The 18,695-nt window shown below is 36.5% G+C and overlaps 1 protein-coding gene across 1 annotated transcript in view; it reads right to left on the minus strand.

Annotated features, from left to right (window-relative positions):
* The window catches only part of LOC106878380 (CLIP-associating protein 1-B), a 157,840-nt gene that overhangs the window by 4,864 nt on the left and 134,281 nt on the right, over nt 1-18,695 (minus strand). The window contains 9 exon segments of the mRNA XM_089364292.1: nt 1,125-1,253; nt 1,360-1,486; nt 2,265-2,331; nt 6,630-6,671; nt 8,301-8,376; nt 9,380-9,626; nt 10,052-10,170; nt 11,208-11,294; nt 12,420-12,563. Of these exon segments, the coding sequence (XP_089220418.1) occupies nt 1,125-1,253; nt 1,360-1,486; nt 2,265-2,331; nt 6,630-6,671; nt 8,301-8,376; nt 9,380-9,626; nt 10,052-10,170; nt 11,208-11,294; nt 12,420-12,563 (1,038 nt within the window).

The raw sequence follows: 18,695 nt of genomic DNA on the forward strand, positions 1-18,695 counted from the left end.
TTGCATATATCTGCCATATAAATAAGCATGAATATTTCGAGAAGACCCGGCAAGGCCGGGTGAGACCATAACCCATGGCCTATGCCAGTGGTGTATAACCAGTCCACTTAAGAGTACCCTTCATTCATTGGACAATAAACTTTGCTTGCGAAGACCTGTTGAGGCAAGAGAAATCAAAAACGCTGACTTGGCCAATGACAGTTCCACCTAATTGGCACTTGTGCCAGTGGAATGTTAAAAGCACCATCCAAGTGTGATCGTTGCCAGTGCCGCTGGACTGGCAACCATGCAGGTGGCATGTAAAAACACCTTTGAGCATGGGCATTGCCAGTACTGCCTGACTGGCCCTCATGCTGGTGGCACATAAAAGCACCCACTACACTCTCAGAGTGGTTGGCGTTAGGAAGGGCATCCAGCTGCAGAAACTTTGCCAGACCAGATTGGAGCCTAGTGCAGCCTTCTAGCTTGCCAGTCCTCAGTCAAACCGTCCAACCCATGCCAGCATGGAAAGCGGACGTTAAACGACGACGATTATTTCATGGAATTGCATTTATGCACATGTGTTAAGTGATAGGTGAGATAAAAGACTTAGTCCAATTAAATAAAACAAATACACTTTTCACTATCCAATCACCACCACCACCATCATCTCTCCCTCTCTAACCTCTCTCTTTCTTTAACCTCACCATCAGAATATCACCCCTCTGCTAAAATTATTAAACCCCCCCCCCCCCCCCCCCCCCCACATCATGGATATCTCTCTTTTTCTTCTCTTTCCCTTCCACTAATAACGTGAAAGTGTTACAATTACATCTCCTCAACCTCATGTAACGAACACTTCTCTCTCCCTCTTTTTCTCTTATCACATGAAAGTGTTACGAACAGGCTAAGTAATGCAACAACAAGCACAATTATTACAGGATTAATCATGCATCAACATGTAGCTTTGAAAGTTTAACGATACGATTGTTTATTTTTAGACTGACATTATAGGATAAGTATGAGAGTCCCGATGTGGCTAATTTGAATATAAAAGGATATTTGGGCTGGATGTGGGGGCCAGCTTAAATGCTAATTAATAGCTACAGGCAAATAACAAAAGTAGGGCAATAAAATAAACTCACCTCCCGAATAAGATCTTTATGAGATTCTAATACTTTTAGAATAGTTAACTCTGCATAATCTTTAAATCGAGTTGGTTGGTTGTGCAAAATGTCTCTTAATACACACAAAGTGAGGCCTCGAATTTTATACTGAAAGGAAAAACAACAATAATAAGTCATGAGAGACGCAATTTGGAAGTAAAAGATTTTTGAACCAGAAAAAAGAAAAAAGAAAAACAAAACAAACAATACTGACATCATCATCAGCTAAGGTTTCCAGAAGAATTAACAAAACTGGTTTGAAATGCTTGTCCCATAACTCTGTTTTCCCGTCTATAGCTAGCTTCATTAATAAATGCATTGCATTCTTTCGCTCATCGTTGCTGGTGTAGAAAAGAAAAGAAAAAGGATATCAGAATTATAATTCAGGCTGGGGTGGAGAGTTGTTGAATTATCAAAATTCATAAAACTGGGGCATCTTTATAGGAGAGTCAATTGAAGCAGGGAGGGGAATTAAAAAAGCCGTAAATTATCGGGAAATTTTTAGTCTTCTTCCAACAGAAGAGAGTTGGGAAAATGAGCAGGTTTTGAAGACATTCTTTGATAGTTTTCTGCATCAGTTTGAGGGAGACCTCTAAGATGTGATGGATGGATGAAATTGGGAGATATGAGATGAAAAACACTGATGCTTATGATATGAGCAGACAACATAATAATGTATTACATGTGATATCATCAAATATCTGTTAGCATTCAACCAAATCAAGAGTGTTATTCCAGTAAACAAAACAAACAAAATAATCATCAGTGTCATCATTTAACATCTGCTTTCCATGCTGGCATGGGTTGGACAATTTGAGAGGAGCTGGCAAAGCAGATGACCTGCTTTGGTAAGGTTTCTACAGCTGGATGCCCTTCCTAACACTGACCAGTTTACAGAATGCACTGGGTGCTTTTCCTGTGGCGCCAGCATCAGCGAGGTCACCAAGTAACTTGCATGACAGACCCCCATCAACTGAGGAGGAGGAAGTAATGAGTATGAATATATATATAGAAGTCTTGCAGTAAAGTAGATACATGGCTACTCCAGTTGGGGGGGGGGGGGAAAGTAGTAGATCTGAGTCAAATATTGAGGTCTTTGCAAAATAATGAAATAGTTACCGTGAATTATGATTTGAAAGTTCTGTCAGAATTTCTTGAATTTGTTCATCTTGGTCTTGATTATTTCCTGCAATAAAATCAATCACTAGACATGTCAAAGTTGAATCCGTGAACCTCATTAGAGGAGAAACAGAGAAAGAAAGAAAACAGACACAGCATCAACTGGTCATTGACATACTTATGAAAACATGATGTTAAATGATAAACGTATTTATACTAAGTTACAACAGAATGAAGATGGGACATGACAGTAAGATGGGAGATGATTACATACAATGATTTGTGAAGATGTCTCATAACAATCTACTTTCTTATGAACATTACTAAACAAATAAAAAATGTTCAAGTTGACAAAACAAGTAAAACAAAAATGAGATGCTACATTTATAATTATGACCAATTAACTATCAGTCAACAAGGAGTTCCAACATTTTACTAAAACGGAAACAAAAATAAAAAGAACCAAATATTTGATTTCTACAGCAATTATTAAAATATTTCAACAAATACAACAGCAAATATCATACGATGAAGATCTGCCCAGCTTTACAAACTGATTGGGCAATAAAAATTTTAGGTTAAGAGATGTGATAAATCCATGCAAGTTTGTAGTCAACACTGTGGATTGTCAGGAAGCAATACTTTCGTACAAACATGAAGTAAAACACCACTAAAAAAACAACAACAACAACAACAAATCTAATTGCACAGACTGGGATGGGGAGGGGCACTTTCCTCATGATTAAACTATTTCGATTCCTTACACAAGATGCAATGGTAATGTTGTTAGTAAGACTATTCCACAGCTCTGCAAAAAGAGATTGTCACTTTAAAGACACTAATATCAATGAATCATGCAAAACATGCAAGTGAAGGAACATCTGTGAAATTATCTCGATAATAGCAGAGTAAAAGGAAAGCAGTTTCAAAATGTGTTGGTTGAGCCAACAGCAGAAACTGAGCTTGAAAGCAGCAACACAAACCTATGCAGGTTAAATCCTAAAATGTTAACATCATTTCAATTCTACAAAACAATAGATTAGTGGAGCAAATCTTAGACAAAATGATCCTCACATTTAAGTAGCAAAATAAAAACAAACAAACAGCAAAGCTAAATGTCAATTCAGTTCTATATTTAAGAGATGAGGAATTATGTACATTATTTACATTTGACAGATATTTGTCCTCATCTTGTTTGCTGTTAACGCAACGTTGGCTGATAGACCCACCAGCCTTCATCAGGTGTCTTGGGGAAATTTCAAACCTGGTTCAAGAGGTTATCTTCATTATTTAGGAAAACAACCAGAGATGAGGATAGAAAGAGAATCCAACAAGATCTAGGAAAGTTGTACATGAAGGAATTTGAAATGGTGAAGACAAGCCAGATTAAGAAGAAAAGAGAGGATGAAACCGATAAACTGTCCAGTCTGTCTACCCTATGTGAAAGGCCTCTCCGAAAAGATACAAAAGATATGTGGCCCATATGACATCAGGACAGTATTCAAAAGTAATACAACACTTTGCAAATATCTCCTTCGAGTAAAACCACCATTAGAAGAGAATATGACTAAGAACTGCATGTACTCCATCCCATGCAGGTGTGGTAGGTTATACAAAGGCAAAACATGCTGCCCCTCAAAATAAGGGTAGAGGAACATCGCAAAGCTGTGACACGAGGAGATATTGATAAATTGGGTATAGCTGATCATGTATGGGAAAATGGAGACCACCTCCCCGTGTAGGATGAAGTTAAAATAAAAGACAGAGAATACCACTTTAAAATATGAAAACTAAAAGAAGCAGCACATATGCTAGGACACAACAACCTCCTAAGCAGACCGAGTGCAGAAATGAGTAGCAGATAGGAACCGGTATTAAGGAAGGATAGGAAAATATTAGATTTATAAGCCCAGAAATTCACTCCATAATAGCCCACAGGAATATGGCGTATTGGTTAAGAGCATGGGCTACTAACCCCAAGATTCCGAGTTCGATTCCAGGCAGTGACCTGAATCGAAAAATACCTTAGAAATGAGAACCCAGGTTTGAAAATTTCCCCCAAGACACCTGATGAAGGCTGGAGGGTATATCAGCCGAAATGTATTAACAAACAAGATGAGGACAAATAACCGTCAAATGTAAATAATGTCAATTAGTCAATCTTTTAATCTTACACAGGCATGACAGAGTGTATAACTGTCCATATTTAGAAGTATCTAGCAATAGTAACATTAGTTTAAGATAGAGAAAATTGTAAGTTGTGATGTTTACACTTTTCCCAATGTAAGAGAAATGAAAATAGATTCCAACTAGTAACCAAAACCAGGCCATAGACTTTTGCTTGTCAGCAGCTTTTCTCTTTTGAAAGTTTCATATTTTATAACATCCACCAGACAAAAAGACAGAGCAACTACGTTTGCAGAAACCATAATGGAGAGATGAGTACACACAAAGGACGACAAGAAAAGTATGAAGCTGTGAGCTGTTGAGAAAAAGAAAACATCAGCTTTTGTCATGGTAACATCACAGTTTAAAAGAGAAATAGTGAGAGACTAAGATCAAAATGAAGAAGGGTGTGGTCTGTAAAGACAACAGAATTTGAAAGGATTCATATTTCTAATTAGGTAGGAAGGGACTGAAGGTCAGTTTTTGGCAACTGGCAGTGAATGACTCACTCACACACAAACAGAGGCACATGCACACTAATACACAAACACATAGGTGTGTGCATCTACACACACAAGTCTGTAGGAGCAGAATAACAGCCGTCATAAATAGTGAAAACGTATGCAGGTCAAAAAGGCTACACTCAGACTGGCAGCCATTATTACCCTGCTGACATTAGACTATTCAGAAAAAGATGAAACATGAAAAGTGAAAGACATAACGGAAAAGAAATCAGAGAATAGAATAAATCTGTTGGACTGTCATTTAATCAGAAAATTAAAAATATGATTGTTTATTAAACAGGTCTATAAATTTGAAAGAAAAGAATTTTTAATAAGATTTTAAATTGCAGTGGATGAGAAAAAATAACTGCAACATAAAGTAATTATTATTATTTGTTACAATTTAATATTTCTGTGATATGAATGGATCTTTGAGAAAATAGAAAAATATGAGTGGAATAAGGACACTTCTTGAACTTGGAAGATATTTTAAAAGAAAAAAAATGAACATGTTAAATTTTGAAAATTACTATTTTAAAATCTCACAATGAGAGATATTCAGCAACAGTACTTTGGAGTAAAGATTGTTTGCCAACATAACATGGCAGTCCTGGTTTAGGATGAATGTTGCTGTAATTTAGCCCCAGGAGACATCGTCTCCAGCTGGCTATACAACACGATCTGTGTCCTTATATTTTCAAACAAGGGAATCTAGCACCACCACCCCACTCAGCTCAAAAAATAATTTTCTAATTTATAGATCAGTGACTAGTTGTCACTTTGAAAAGGAATTTGGCAGCGCCATCTCTAGCCAAACAATTATTCTGTACTGATGAAGAGAAATAACCCAGAAACTGCGATATACAGATATTGTTTTGAGCTGAGTGGGGGTGCTAGATTCCTTTGTTCGAAAATATAAGGATACAGATTGTGTCATATAGCCAGCTGGAGATGATGCCTCCTGGGGCTAAATTACAGCAACGTTCGTTCTAAACCAGGACTGCCATGTTATGTTGACAAACAATCTTTACTCCATGTTAGATTTTGTAACGCACCTGAATAGCACAGACAAGGCAGTTAATTTTCCTTTTAGCAATTTTAAAGGCTTTGTAAAGTTTGAAAAATCAAATTAAACTGTATATTGACAATAATAATATTTCCTTGAGAGAGGAAAAAATCCTATCTGAAAATCATGTCTTCTTAAAAATACAGTCAAAGTTTTTTTAAAAATGTTTGACAGTCAAATTTTTTTTAAATGTAAAAAGTTCTTACTATTTCCTTACTTTGACATAATTTATAGCCTATTTAAATATGTAAATCACATTTTATCAAATATTTTCAATTAGTAGAACTAAAATAAAATCTAAAAATTTTTCTGGAAATTAAAAAAGGAAAATGATTATACAAAAAAAAAAAAAAAAAAAAGTGTAACGCAATTTAATTTGATTGTATCAAATGGCATGCCTTTAAAACACACATGTGCACACACATACATACACACACCAGAGATATGACAACATTCTAAACCAAAACAGCTTCCCAATGTTCTAACAGTGAATGTTAGTAAAAAAAAAAACTGTACCATAATGAAATGGAAGAGATAAAGATAATAATAGGGAGAGGAAATTGTACAGGATTAAAGAAAAGAAAACGTTTACGTAAAAAAAAAAAAAAAATGTTGGGGAAGAAATCTCACCACATTCGGTGACCGGTATGCCCAGCAGTGACTTCCAGGGAGCTAGTTAAAATAGGAGGGCACAATTTTATTATTATCCATAATCACAAATAATAATTAATAAAAAAAAAAAAAAACTAATTTTGGTTTTCTTCTTTGAGCTAATACATATGTAAACAGTCTAATCATTTAAAACTATTTTAAAAATAAACACGTTATTGTTATTATTTCGTTAGTGCATGCTAATTTAGGTATTTTATCTTGATGTTTGGTAACAACAAGTCTCCTCAAATCTCAAGAACCTTTCTTAGAATTCTTGAAGAATAAAAGATGGTATTTTTCTGCTGGTCAACAATCTCTTTCAGTCTTTTAGGTAGCATTTTGGCTGTTGTGCCAAGTGCACCAATTACTATAGGAAGAATTGCTGTTTTAGTCTTCCACAGAGTCTTCAGCTCTTTGGCTAAAGACCAATATTTCTTAATTTTTTCAATTTCTTTTGGTATCAACTCTGCTATCATAGGGAATTGGAAAATCTATTATTATTATTATAATTATTATTATTATTATTATTATTATTAAGGCAGCAAGTTGGCAGAAACGTTAGCACACCGAGCAAAATGCTTAGCGGTATTTCATCTGCGTTACATTCTGAGTTCAAATTCCACCGAGGTCGACTTTGCCTTTCATCCTTTCGGGGTCAATAAATCATGTACCAGTGGAACACTGGATTCAATGTAATCGACTAGCCCCCACCCCCAAAATTTCAAGCTTTGTGCTTACAGTAGAAAGGGTTATTATTATTATTTCTACTGATCGTTTATACGCTGTTATCATCATCATCTGTCAGAACATAAAACAATTACTGCAAGGTATTTTCCCCCGACATTCTATTGATTTCCACCACCACCAAATGCTTTGTAACACAGGCATAAGGCATGGAGATGGGGTTTAGTCAATTAAATCAGCCCCAGTATTTAACAGGTATTTTATTTTTGCCAACTCAAGCAGGAGAAATGGCTACATTATGACTCCCAACTTGTCTGCTAGTAACTAAGCATGCAGTATGCACTCTTAAAGTCATTTACCAGATATTTATAAAAAGTTGGTTTTGCCTGTTGAAGACAAGCATAATGTGAGTAAAATGGAAAAGGTGGGAAACGTTTTTAATTACATAAGAGCCAGAAATTTCTATGGAAATGATTGAGGATGTTTCAACTGCTTTTTCAACAATGAAGAGAATACATGTTCCTAGGTTAAACAGCTTCACAACACCCTAAATATACCCGTCTTCAACTAAAGGGATACAGAGGAGATGCAAGTGCTTTGAACTCCCATTAATAAATAAGGACAATGTATGAATTAGGGATTTGTTGGTTGGAGTTGTTAAATAAACTAAACAATTAAAATGCTTTAATGTTTCGATGGAAGTTAAATGTTGATTTATTTTGATAATTTGTTGTAAGATGGATATGAAGGAATGAAATCATTTTAAGATCAATATATTTCATTGGACATGACAACAAACACTACACACACACACACACACACACACACACACACATACATACATAAAGAATGAATGAACTCTGGTGATCACAGACTGCAACAAATAAGAAGTTTTCAGATTAAGTTTCAAAAATAAATAAAGACTTTTTTTTTTTTTTCAAAATGCGTTAAGAGAGGTTGGCTTACCTTCATTAAATAGCTCATTGTCTACATCCAGCATAGCACCAGAAAGTGTTGTTCTGTTGTATCCATTTAAAGTATGCTGCAGAAAGATTTGTGGAGAATGTTACCAATCATCACTTTTAATCAACACAGGTAGAAAAAGAGATGTAATGAAAAACAGGTATGGTAAAAAATATAGAGTGTGGTTAAGTAAATCATGAATAATCTGAGAACTTCTTAGAAAGCAAGTAATTCAATAGAATTTAAGATTCAAAAGGAAAACACATATGACAAAAAAATAAAAAACAGTAAAATATAGGTTAGAAATAAAATATTCTTTAATCTATGAAGATCAAGACTGAAGATTCTAACTTAACACGATTCTTAAAAGAATTAGAGCCAATGTGGGAGACTGTTGTTTGCTCTGCTACAAACAACAGATAAATCCCCATTAAATCACTACCTTTTAAAAGTGGATACATTGAATAATGTAGTCGTCCTAGAAACACTCTTCTGGGTGGGATGGAACCCCTCTTGTTATAGATTCACTGGATCAGAGCAGATTTGGTGCTAAACAACAATTTCAGAGATTCAAAGGAAGATCTCCTGAAAGTGGTTTCTAAGTGTCTTTCTCCATGAAAGACTTGAGATTACAAGACAATAATAAGTCGATAAAACATTCATCATGTATATATTGTGGCCGTACCACTGACAGTAGCAAGATACACCTATGGTTCCTATTTAGCACTAAGTTGAATGTGTCATCACTGAATATTAAGTATCTTTGCCAAGGATCCAATGCAGCAGAATCTACAGAATGTAAACAACTCATCTTTTGACTGGGACAATGTAATCTCCAATAAATTTTGAAAGTAAAATTTGAAGAGATTAATGTTTGGAATATAACAAAGATTTTTACATAAAATCCTGATGGAAGGGTTTAATTTAAATGTGAACTTTGTAAAACAAACAGATTTGGATTAGGAGCTATCAGATGGGTTGCTTTAAAAGTAATGAAAAAATTAAGATTTTGAACCCCTGAGTCAATTTATACTCTTCTTTCAACAGACAAATGTAGAAATGCTTCAAATCAAATGAATTACCTCATCTTGGTAGTGTGAAGGGTTATAAAAGGTTTTACGAGGATCAGAAACGTCGGGACTGTCATTTCGAAGGTCTTGGATACCACTATCTTGAGAAGTAAATTCTTTCTTTTTCTTTACGTCGTCAAAATGGTCTAATTTACTGTTATAGCTAAGGTTTTGTATATCGGCAGAAGTCTTCTTTATAGAGTTATAGATATCCTGAGGATTCATGTTCTCCGTTTCATACTCATCTGGCTCACCAGATCTACAGGAAAATAAAAAGACAAAAAAGAAATCAATTAATACAGATTTCAGCAAATTCTCATTAAAAATCTATACAAATATAATTTATGTCACAAGGAAGTTGATTGAGTAATGGCAGTAAAAAGTGAACTGAGTTAAATTTATTTTGTTAATTAAAATTCCTTCAATTTTAACTCGTACAAATATGTAAATATAAATTAACAATTGTAAAAAATATAGAGATTTAAGTTATTATGAAAAAAGGTTCACGATTAAAAGCTTTTAGTCTAATTACACAAAACAATAGAAAAGTCCTCTGAAGTATCCTAATTTAGCTTGCAATTTTTTATTTCCCAATTCTTCGTAAATTACATGTAGGAGTTTAAATCAAGGACAAGTAAACACAAAAGAAAAGACAATAAATAATAATAATAATGCAGATTATACCTGGATGGAGGACGCAATCGAGCAACAGGACTAGTGGCGTTACGAGGAGATAAAACATCTGAATCAGAGTGAGAACTAGCATATTTCACATGGTTATGCAAGATTTTGGTAGCACCATCCTATAGTGATATCAAAAACAAAAAAAAAAAAAAAAAAAAAAAAGAAACGTTATAACAATCTACAATAATCGACGAAAAGAAAAAGGAGAGATTGAACCCCAAAACATAGATTTCAAGACATACAGTTACAAAACAAAGTAAAACGATAGTGAGATTCAAAGAAATTGAAAAACGGTAACAATATTGCCTCTTTGAAGGGCATTAGCAACATAAGTAAAGCAGTTCCAAAGATTGCAGACTGAGTTGACCAAATACTTACCAACACACTAAAGTACTGACCACTTTAAGAATTTAAAATTCTAAAATTCTTTATAAATTCTAGCACATTTCAATAAAACACAAAGAGACCAGGTAATACTTTTGATACCGTCCTCTATCTTTTTACTTCAGTTTGCCAATAAAGGAAAGCAAAATGCTGATCCAATCAGAAATGTAAAAAAGATGTAAGGGGAAGCCAGTTGAAGCTATGTAACAGAAGTGCACAAGCAACTGTATCAGACTGGAAGTGAAGTTTGTCATTAAATGTAAAAAGGAAATATCAATTGCAAAAAAGTAAAGAATTTTAATTTTCCAATAAACCAATTTTCTTTTCTTTTTTTTTTTTTTTAATGGCCACTTTATATGTCTGGAAAATAATAATAATGTATAGTTGCTAATAAATTCCCAGGGAAAAAAAAGAGGATAGAAAAAAGTCTTGTGTAAGAAGAAAAAAAATATGAGGGGTGCAAAAAGATTTGAGTTCCAAAAAAAGGGGCAGGGCTAAAGTTAAAGCAGCAATCTGGAAGGCTAATAGGAAATAAAGTCAGTGACTACCAGGTGTTGGGTGCTAGAATGACTTCTATTCAAAATGCGGCCAAATGAGCCAATAGTAGTAACTACAAGTCTTGGATGCGACCAAAAACTTTGCTGAAATTAAAAAAAGAAAAATATGCACAAATACAAACTATTCTTCACAAACAAAACTTAGCTTCGGCTAACATTTAAAACTGGCAAAACAAAATGCATCTGCTTTAAAAGCCAAACTGTATTTTTCTTACCTGGAATGCTTTGGGAAGAATGGATAACATCATTGAAAATTCAGCTGTATTTAAGTTAAAGAGTGCAATCAGTACAGCTTGCGCAGCCTGCAAAATAGAAAATAATTACACAACTTTACTATGTCTAATTACACTGTGAATATCATATTTGCTTTCTGAACATTGTGACTGTTTTCTGCAACCAAAAGAAATCAATTTAGTCAAGCAATCTTTCATTACATTCTTCTTGATTTGTTTATTATGTTTAAAGTTGCAACGGAATTTTGTTGGACTAAATTCTTTCCATATCCAGTCCATAACAAATGAAAACTTTGTCTATTCAATTTATATTGTCATCTTCCCCTTGCACAAAGAGATTCATATTTTTTCATTCTTTGCTGAATGCATCATCCATTTATCTTTAACACTGCTGATATTCATTACATTTCAAAATATTCTTTAAAAAGTCACAATTTAAAAATCTTCAACAACGATGCAGACAAACTACACTGGACCTGGAGAGATTACACTTCCAGAATTACAATCAGTGTGATATTAGGCATAAGAGGCATCAGGTGTGGTGTGTAAAGAGAAATGAATGTGCTGGTGTGGTCATATGATGCATATGGACAAGGACAGCTGTGTAAAGAAGTGTTGATCCCTAACTGTGGAGGGAACCTGTGGTAGAGATAGACTCAGGAAGACATGGGATGAGGTGGTGAAGCATGATTTCCGAACTTTAGGCCTCACAGAGGCAATAACTAGTGACCAAGACCGTTGGTGATATGCTGTGCTTGAGAAGATATGTCAAGCCAAGTGAAATCACAATCGTGGCTGGTGCTGGTGTCACGTAACCAGCACCCATGCAGGTAGCACATAAAGAGCATCTTTTGAGCATGGAGCCTCATGGAGGCAAAGTGGTTGAGCTCCTTTCGAAGACAACGACCGAGTCCGTTTGGCATCATGATGTGCTTGAGAAGAAGACCCATCAAGCACAGTTGTAACAGATGGTGGTGTCATGCAAATGGCACCCATTACACTCTTGGAGTGGTTGGTGTTAGGAAGGGTATCCAGCCGTAGAAGTTATGCCAAAACAGACTGGAGCCTGGTGCAGCCTTCCAGCTTACCAACCCTGGTCAAACTGTTCAACACATGCCAGCATGGACAACGGACATTAAATGATGGTGATATTTGTGTGTATGCCATAATTTTATAGAAAAATTCCAGTCTCACCTTTCGTACATCTGCACTCTTTGGTTCTGTAGTCCAGGTTATAATTCTAGATACAGCTAAACGGGAATCACTAGAATTATTGAAATCTGAGGGGTCCATAAGTAGGATCAGAGCATGCATGTATTGCAGAACAGCTGCCTTCACCTAGAAAAGCAATCCAATGACAAATATTAATAAATCAGCCAAACAATTTTGCAGGAGTGTTAATATAATCATGAAGAAATTTTACTCAATACCTAACAACCAACCAAAACAAAGCAAAAATAATATTATAGTCAGGCAATAACAAACGGAATAAATATGTATAATATTGATTTTTTTTTTTCTAAGGAAAGGAAAAACACACATTCAAAAATTTAAAGAATTACCTTGATAATATTTTATATAAGAGTAAATTAATTAATATTAGAATTTGAAATATATTTTTCTTTTTTTTTTTCCTTCATTTATTTAGTTAACGTCTTTTTTGAAACTGGAATATTGCAGTAATATACTGTGTAAATGTCATGCTAATGTTATAAAATTCAGTGATGTATTAAAATCTTGCACATCTATTTTAAAAACTGATAAACTGGTTAAAAAGCTGTTAAAGACTGAGAGCAATTTAATAACTAATCAGTGATTCTAATATGAAGAAGAAGAAGCAAAGTAAAAAATGTCACATGCTGGATCCAAGACAAATGACATATGAAGATTGTTTAAAATATGATCAGTGCAAAAGTGATTACATGTTGAATATAATTAAGTTTAATTAACTGTAATTATAACTGGAGTAATATAATTCAGCTTGTGCCTCTGTCAGCACTTGTGTTACACTCTGTTGGGCAGTTATCACTAAAAGCTGGTGAGGTTATGGTGAACTGGCAGAATTGCTAGCACAGCAGACAAAATGCTTAGCAGTATTTCCTCCAGCTCTTTACATTCTGGGTTCAAATTCTACCATGGTCGACCTAGCTCATTTCAATCTATTACAAAAGGATGATGAAAGGCAGAGTACTGGTGTCGATGCAATTGCCCAGCTTCTTCCCACAAAATTTCACTCCTACCAAAAGAATTATCATTATCATTAACAGAAATACTGCCCTCTATGCAGTTTTCTATTAGTTTAGAATAACAGCCTACACGAGGGACTTGTAATTTATGAATTAAATATGGAGATTCTTATTCTTCCATTGCCTCTCCTCTCCCCCATTAAAATTAACATTGCAACTATTAATTCTGTAAGAAACAAATATGTAACCTAAAGCCATTAATTCAGGTATTTGATGAAGAAATCTTTTATGAAAAATTATAGATCAAACTTTGTGTGTGTGTGAGTAAAGAGAGAGAGGAGAGAGACAGAGAAAGGGAAGGAGCTTCTACAATAATGCAACATTACTGGCAATTCTTAATTTGACCAAAGAAATCAGGAGTTTGTTTGACAATTGGCAGAATAAACACAAAATCAGCAGGAAAAAAAAAAAAACAGAAAGAAGGATTCACAATTTATCCGATATTATTTCAGCAAAATTTTGACATGGCAAGACACTGGGTCAATAACAGTTCAGAATAAAATATGGTAACTTAGATTACCTAGACTTCAATTCGGCCTCTCAAGAGGCTCACCTGAGAATAACAAGTTCATTGAAATCAATAAATCTTCAATGTTAATATAAAGCAGGGGTTTTCTCAACCATTTTTTTTTTTATCCAAGGACCCCTTTGATAATTCTTCTATTCTGGTGGACCCCCACAGCCATTCGATGTTTAAAAACTAGCTTTATAGCTACTATTGCTATTTTGCTTTTCCCCCCCCCCGCATAAATTTCAGTAAGTTAAACTATGTCAAAACATTAGGGAAAGAAACCGCAGCAGCTTCTTCCAATAAACACATCCAAAGTAACATCCTTTTTTTGTTTTTCACTATTGAAATACTTCTTTGGCTCCCCAATTTTCGTTTTGCTTGTGTGGACATCCAAAAGTCTTAGATGGAGCCCCAGGGATTATATGGAGTCCAGTTGAAAACCACTAACAGAAAGCATTCTTTCATTTGCTTACAACTTTAGTTATTAAGAAAATATACTGTCGTGTATTTGAGGACTGGTTTAAAATAGTTGTGGTTCAATGAATCTGTTTAAGGAAAGACATTTCAAATAACATAGAAGCTAACATGATTATAAGTCACCTTCATTATTATGAATTTGTTAATATAGAAGTGAATGGAGCTAATGGTTGTTGTTTAGCCCTAGTCAAACCTGACTAAGAAGGCCTATATTCAAAAGCTTCTGAACTGGATCAAGAAGACTTTTTGTGTTTTTTTTTTTAGAGGTATACTTTTCCAGAACTTCAAATATCATTTGTCCTTTTCCTAAGATACCAGGGAAATGCTAATTTTATAGACAAATAATAATAATAGATTGAAATAAATTTTGTCACTTCAAGTTCAACATCTAAAGGAAAAATTTTATGTTCAGGAATTGTCAGTTGGTAGTTTCTGAAATGAGCCCCATGATGTGTGTATCTGGTTTAATAGAGAAATCTTTGATGACATCAAAATGTGTCAGAGATGAAAGGAATATTCTATGTTTCCATGACAGAGAAATGAGATACACGTATTGTTATGGTTTTATATACGAATATTAAGATGGTCAGCAGTCCTTGTTGGAGAATTATATGGTTGTATATCTTCCGCACTATCAGCAGCAGTATCACAATTCCCAGCCAGACCAGGAGTTATTTGTTGTCATTTACAGTAATGGTGTCATATGATACTCTGAAATTTTTAAGCTTAATAATCAATAATCTACAAGATACTATTGCATAGTTTCTAGATTTGCAGTATACACCCAGTGAATTAATTAATCATCTGTTTTCTGCCCACATTCACATACACCCTTAATTTGACTATCAACAGTAATGGTAAATTAAACCTGGCTGGTTGCTCAAAGTAATTACCAGTTGGTTGTAGAGATTTCAGTCGTTTTTATTAACCTCAAAAAGCTGATAAAGAGAGAAAAAAAATTTAAGTTGCTTCTCAACTAAGATGGAAATGTTAAGACACTGTGAAATGATTGCATGAATGAAACTCTACTGAGCAATGTTGAGCAGGGAAAATGCATTAGGTGCAAATTGGAAAAGTGAATTAGTAAGAACTACAATAGCTATTTAGTACTAACTATAGAATTAATGCAGAGTTGCACTGCCTATAATTATGTGGCAAGAAAATTGAGAAGGAAACCCACCACCTGGCAGTGAGGTTTGCATGAAGCAGTTAAAGCAGTGAATATGAAGAAAATTAAAACCATTTAGAAGAATTACCTTTGGCTGATGTCCATAGTAAATGACAGACATAAGAAAAACAAAGAGAACAGGTAAGCATGCAGTGAAAGCATAAATAATGTTATCTTGTATTTTGGAGGGTACATTGCTGTAAAAGGTTTTTTTTTGTGTGTGTGTGTGTGTGTGTGTGTGTGTGTGTGTGTGTGTGTGTGTGTGTGTGTGTGTGTGTGTGTGTGTGTGTGTGTGTGTGTGTGTACATACATATACATACATATATACATATATACATATACATACATATCATCATCATCATCGTTTAACGTCCGCTTTCCATGCTAGCATGGGTTGGACGATTTGACTGAGGACTGGTGAAACCGGATGGCAACACCAGGCTCCAGTCTGATTTGGCAGAGTTTCTACAGCTGGATGCCCTTCCTAACGCCAACCACTCAGAGAGTGTAGTGGGTGCTTTTACGTGTCACCCGCACGAAAACGGCCACGCTCGAAATGGTGTCTTTTATGTGCCACCCGCACAAGCCAGTCCAGGGGCACTGGCAACGATCTCGCTCGAAAATCCTACAGGAGCCAGTCAGGCGGTACTGGCAACGGCCACGCTCAAAATGGTGCATCTCATGTGCCACCCGCACAAGAACCAGTCCAGGGGCACTGGCAACGATCTTACTTGGCTTGCCGGGTCTTCTCACGCACAGCCCATTTCCAAAGGTCTCGGTCCGTAGTCATCGCCTCGGTGAGGCCCAATGTACGAAGGTCTTGCCTCACCACCTCAGCCCAGGTCTTCCTGGGCCTACCTCTTCCACGGGTTCCCTCAACTGTTAGGGTGTGGCACTTTTTCACGCAGCTATCCTCCTCCATTCTCACCACATGTCCATACCAGCGCAATCGTCTCTCTTGCACGCCACAACTGATGCTTCTAATGTTCAGCTTTTCTCTCAAGATACTTACACTCTGACGGGTATTCACATTGACATTACACATCCAACGGAGCATACTGGCTTCATTCCTTGCGAGCTTACGTATGTCCTCAGCAGTTACAGCCCATGTTTCACTGCCATGTAGCATGGTTGTTCGTACGCATGCGTCATACAGTCTGCCTTTTACTCTGAGTGAGAGTCCCTTTGTCGCCAGCAGGGGTAAGAGCTCTCTAAACTTTGCCCAGGCTATTCTTATTCTAGCAGCTACACTTTCAGCGCACCCACCCCCACTACTAACTTGGTCGCCCAGATAGCGGAAGCTATCGACTACCTCTAGTTTTTCACCCTGGAATGAGATAGAAGTTGTTTCCTGTTTGTTTGCAGTCTTTATTGCACCTGAACATCTGCCACAAACAAAAACTAACTTGCTAGTTAACCTGCCTTTGATGTTGCTGCACCTCTTATGTGTCCATAGCTTGCACCGGGTACATCTTATAGAGTTACTACCTACTCCTTTTCTACATACTGAGCAGGGCCATCTACCTGAAGGGGTTTGTGTTTTATCTACCTTCCTACTTATTAGGATTTTGGTTTTAGCTAGGTTGACTCTAAGGCCCTTCAATTCTAGACCTTGCTTCCACACCTGAAACTTCTCCTCTAGTTCTGATAGTGACTCCGCAATTAGGGCAAGGTCATCAGCATAGAGGAGCTCCCAGGGGCAACCTGTCTTGAACTCCTCTGTGATTGCCTGGAGGACTATGGTAAATAATAGGGGGCTGAGGACGGAACCTTGGTGGACCCCTACCTCTACCCGGAATTCATTGCTGTACTCATTTCCAACCCTCACCTTACTGGCCGCATCTCTGTACATGGCTCGCACAGCTCTCACTAGCCATTCTTCTATCCCAAGTTTCCTCATTGACCACCAGATAAGGGATCGGGGGACCCTGTCAAAGGCTTTCTCCATGTCAACGAAAGCCAGGTACAGAGGTTTATCCTTGGCTAGGTATTTCTCTTGCAACTGTCTCACTAGAAATAAGGCATCAGTAGTGCTTTTACCTGGCACGAACCCAAACTGCATCTCATCTAAATTGATTCGCTCCCTAATTAGTTGGGCTATGACCCTCTCTGTAACTTTCATAACCTGATCTAACAGCTTGATGCCTCTGTAATTATTTGTATCTAAAGCGTCCCCTTTACCTTTGTAGCAGTTGACTATGATGCTGCTACACCAGTCATAGGGTATGACTCCTTCGTGTATCACCTGGTTCGTAATACGGGTGACTAGGCTATAGCCAACACTGCCAGATATTTTGAGCATCTCTGCAGTGATTCCTGATGGGCCGGGGGCTTTCCCGGTCTTCATACTCTTAATTGCTTTATCTACCCTGGTACTATCAACTCGGATAGCTGGTCCCTCTATTGGGTCGACATAAGGCAGGCTCTCTTTCTCCCATTCATTCTCTTTATTAAGCAATCTATCGTAGTGGCATCTCCAGACCTCTTTCTTTGCATCCTCATTTAATGCAAGCGTACCATCATCCATGCGAACACATTTCTCTCCTACAACATCACTATTCTCTCTCCTACACTGTCTTGCAACCCGAAATACCTCGAGTCTTTGGTCCTCACGGCGCAGAACATTGGCAAATCTTTCCTTATCTGCTTCCCCTCTGGCTAAATAAACCTGTCGCCTAGCCTCCCTTCTGGCACATTGGTACAATTCCCTGCTACCACCGTTCTTCCAGTCCTTCCAAGCTTGTTTCTTTTGTCTAATAGCCCTGTCTACCTCCTTGTTCCACCACCACGTTACTCTGGGTTGGGAGGGGACCTTACACCACCCACAAATCTGGTCGGTGGCACACATACATACACACACACATGCACACACACACATGCATACACACAAACACACACATACATACACACACATACATACACACAAACACACACATACAAACACACACATACATACACACAAACACACACATACAAACACACACATACATACACACAAACACACACATACAAACACACACATACATACACACAAACACACATACACACATACACACAAACACACATAC

Source organism: Octopus bimaculoides, chromosome 16, assembly GCF_046866305.1.
Source record: "Octopus bimaculoides isolate indiv1 chromosome 16, ASM4686630v1, whole genome shotgun sequence".
In the NCBI taxonomy this organism is placed as follows: Eukaryota; Metazoa; Mollusca; class Cephalopoda; order Octopoda; family Octopodidae; genus Octopus; species Octopus bimaculoides.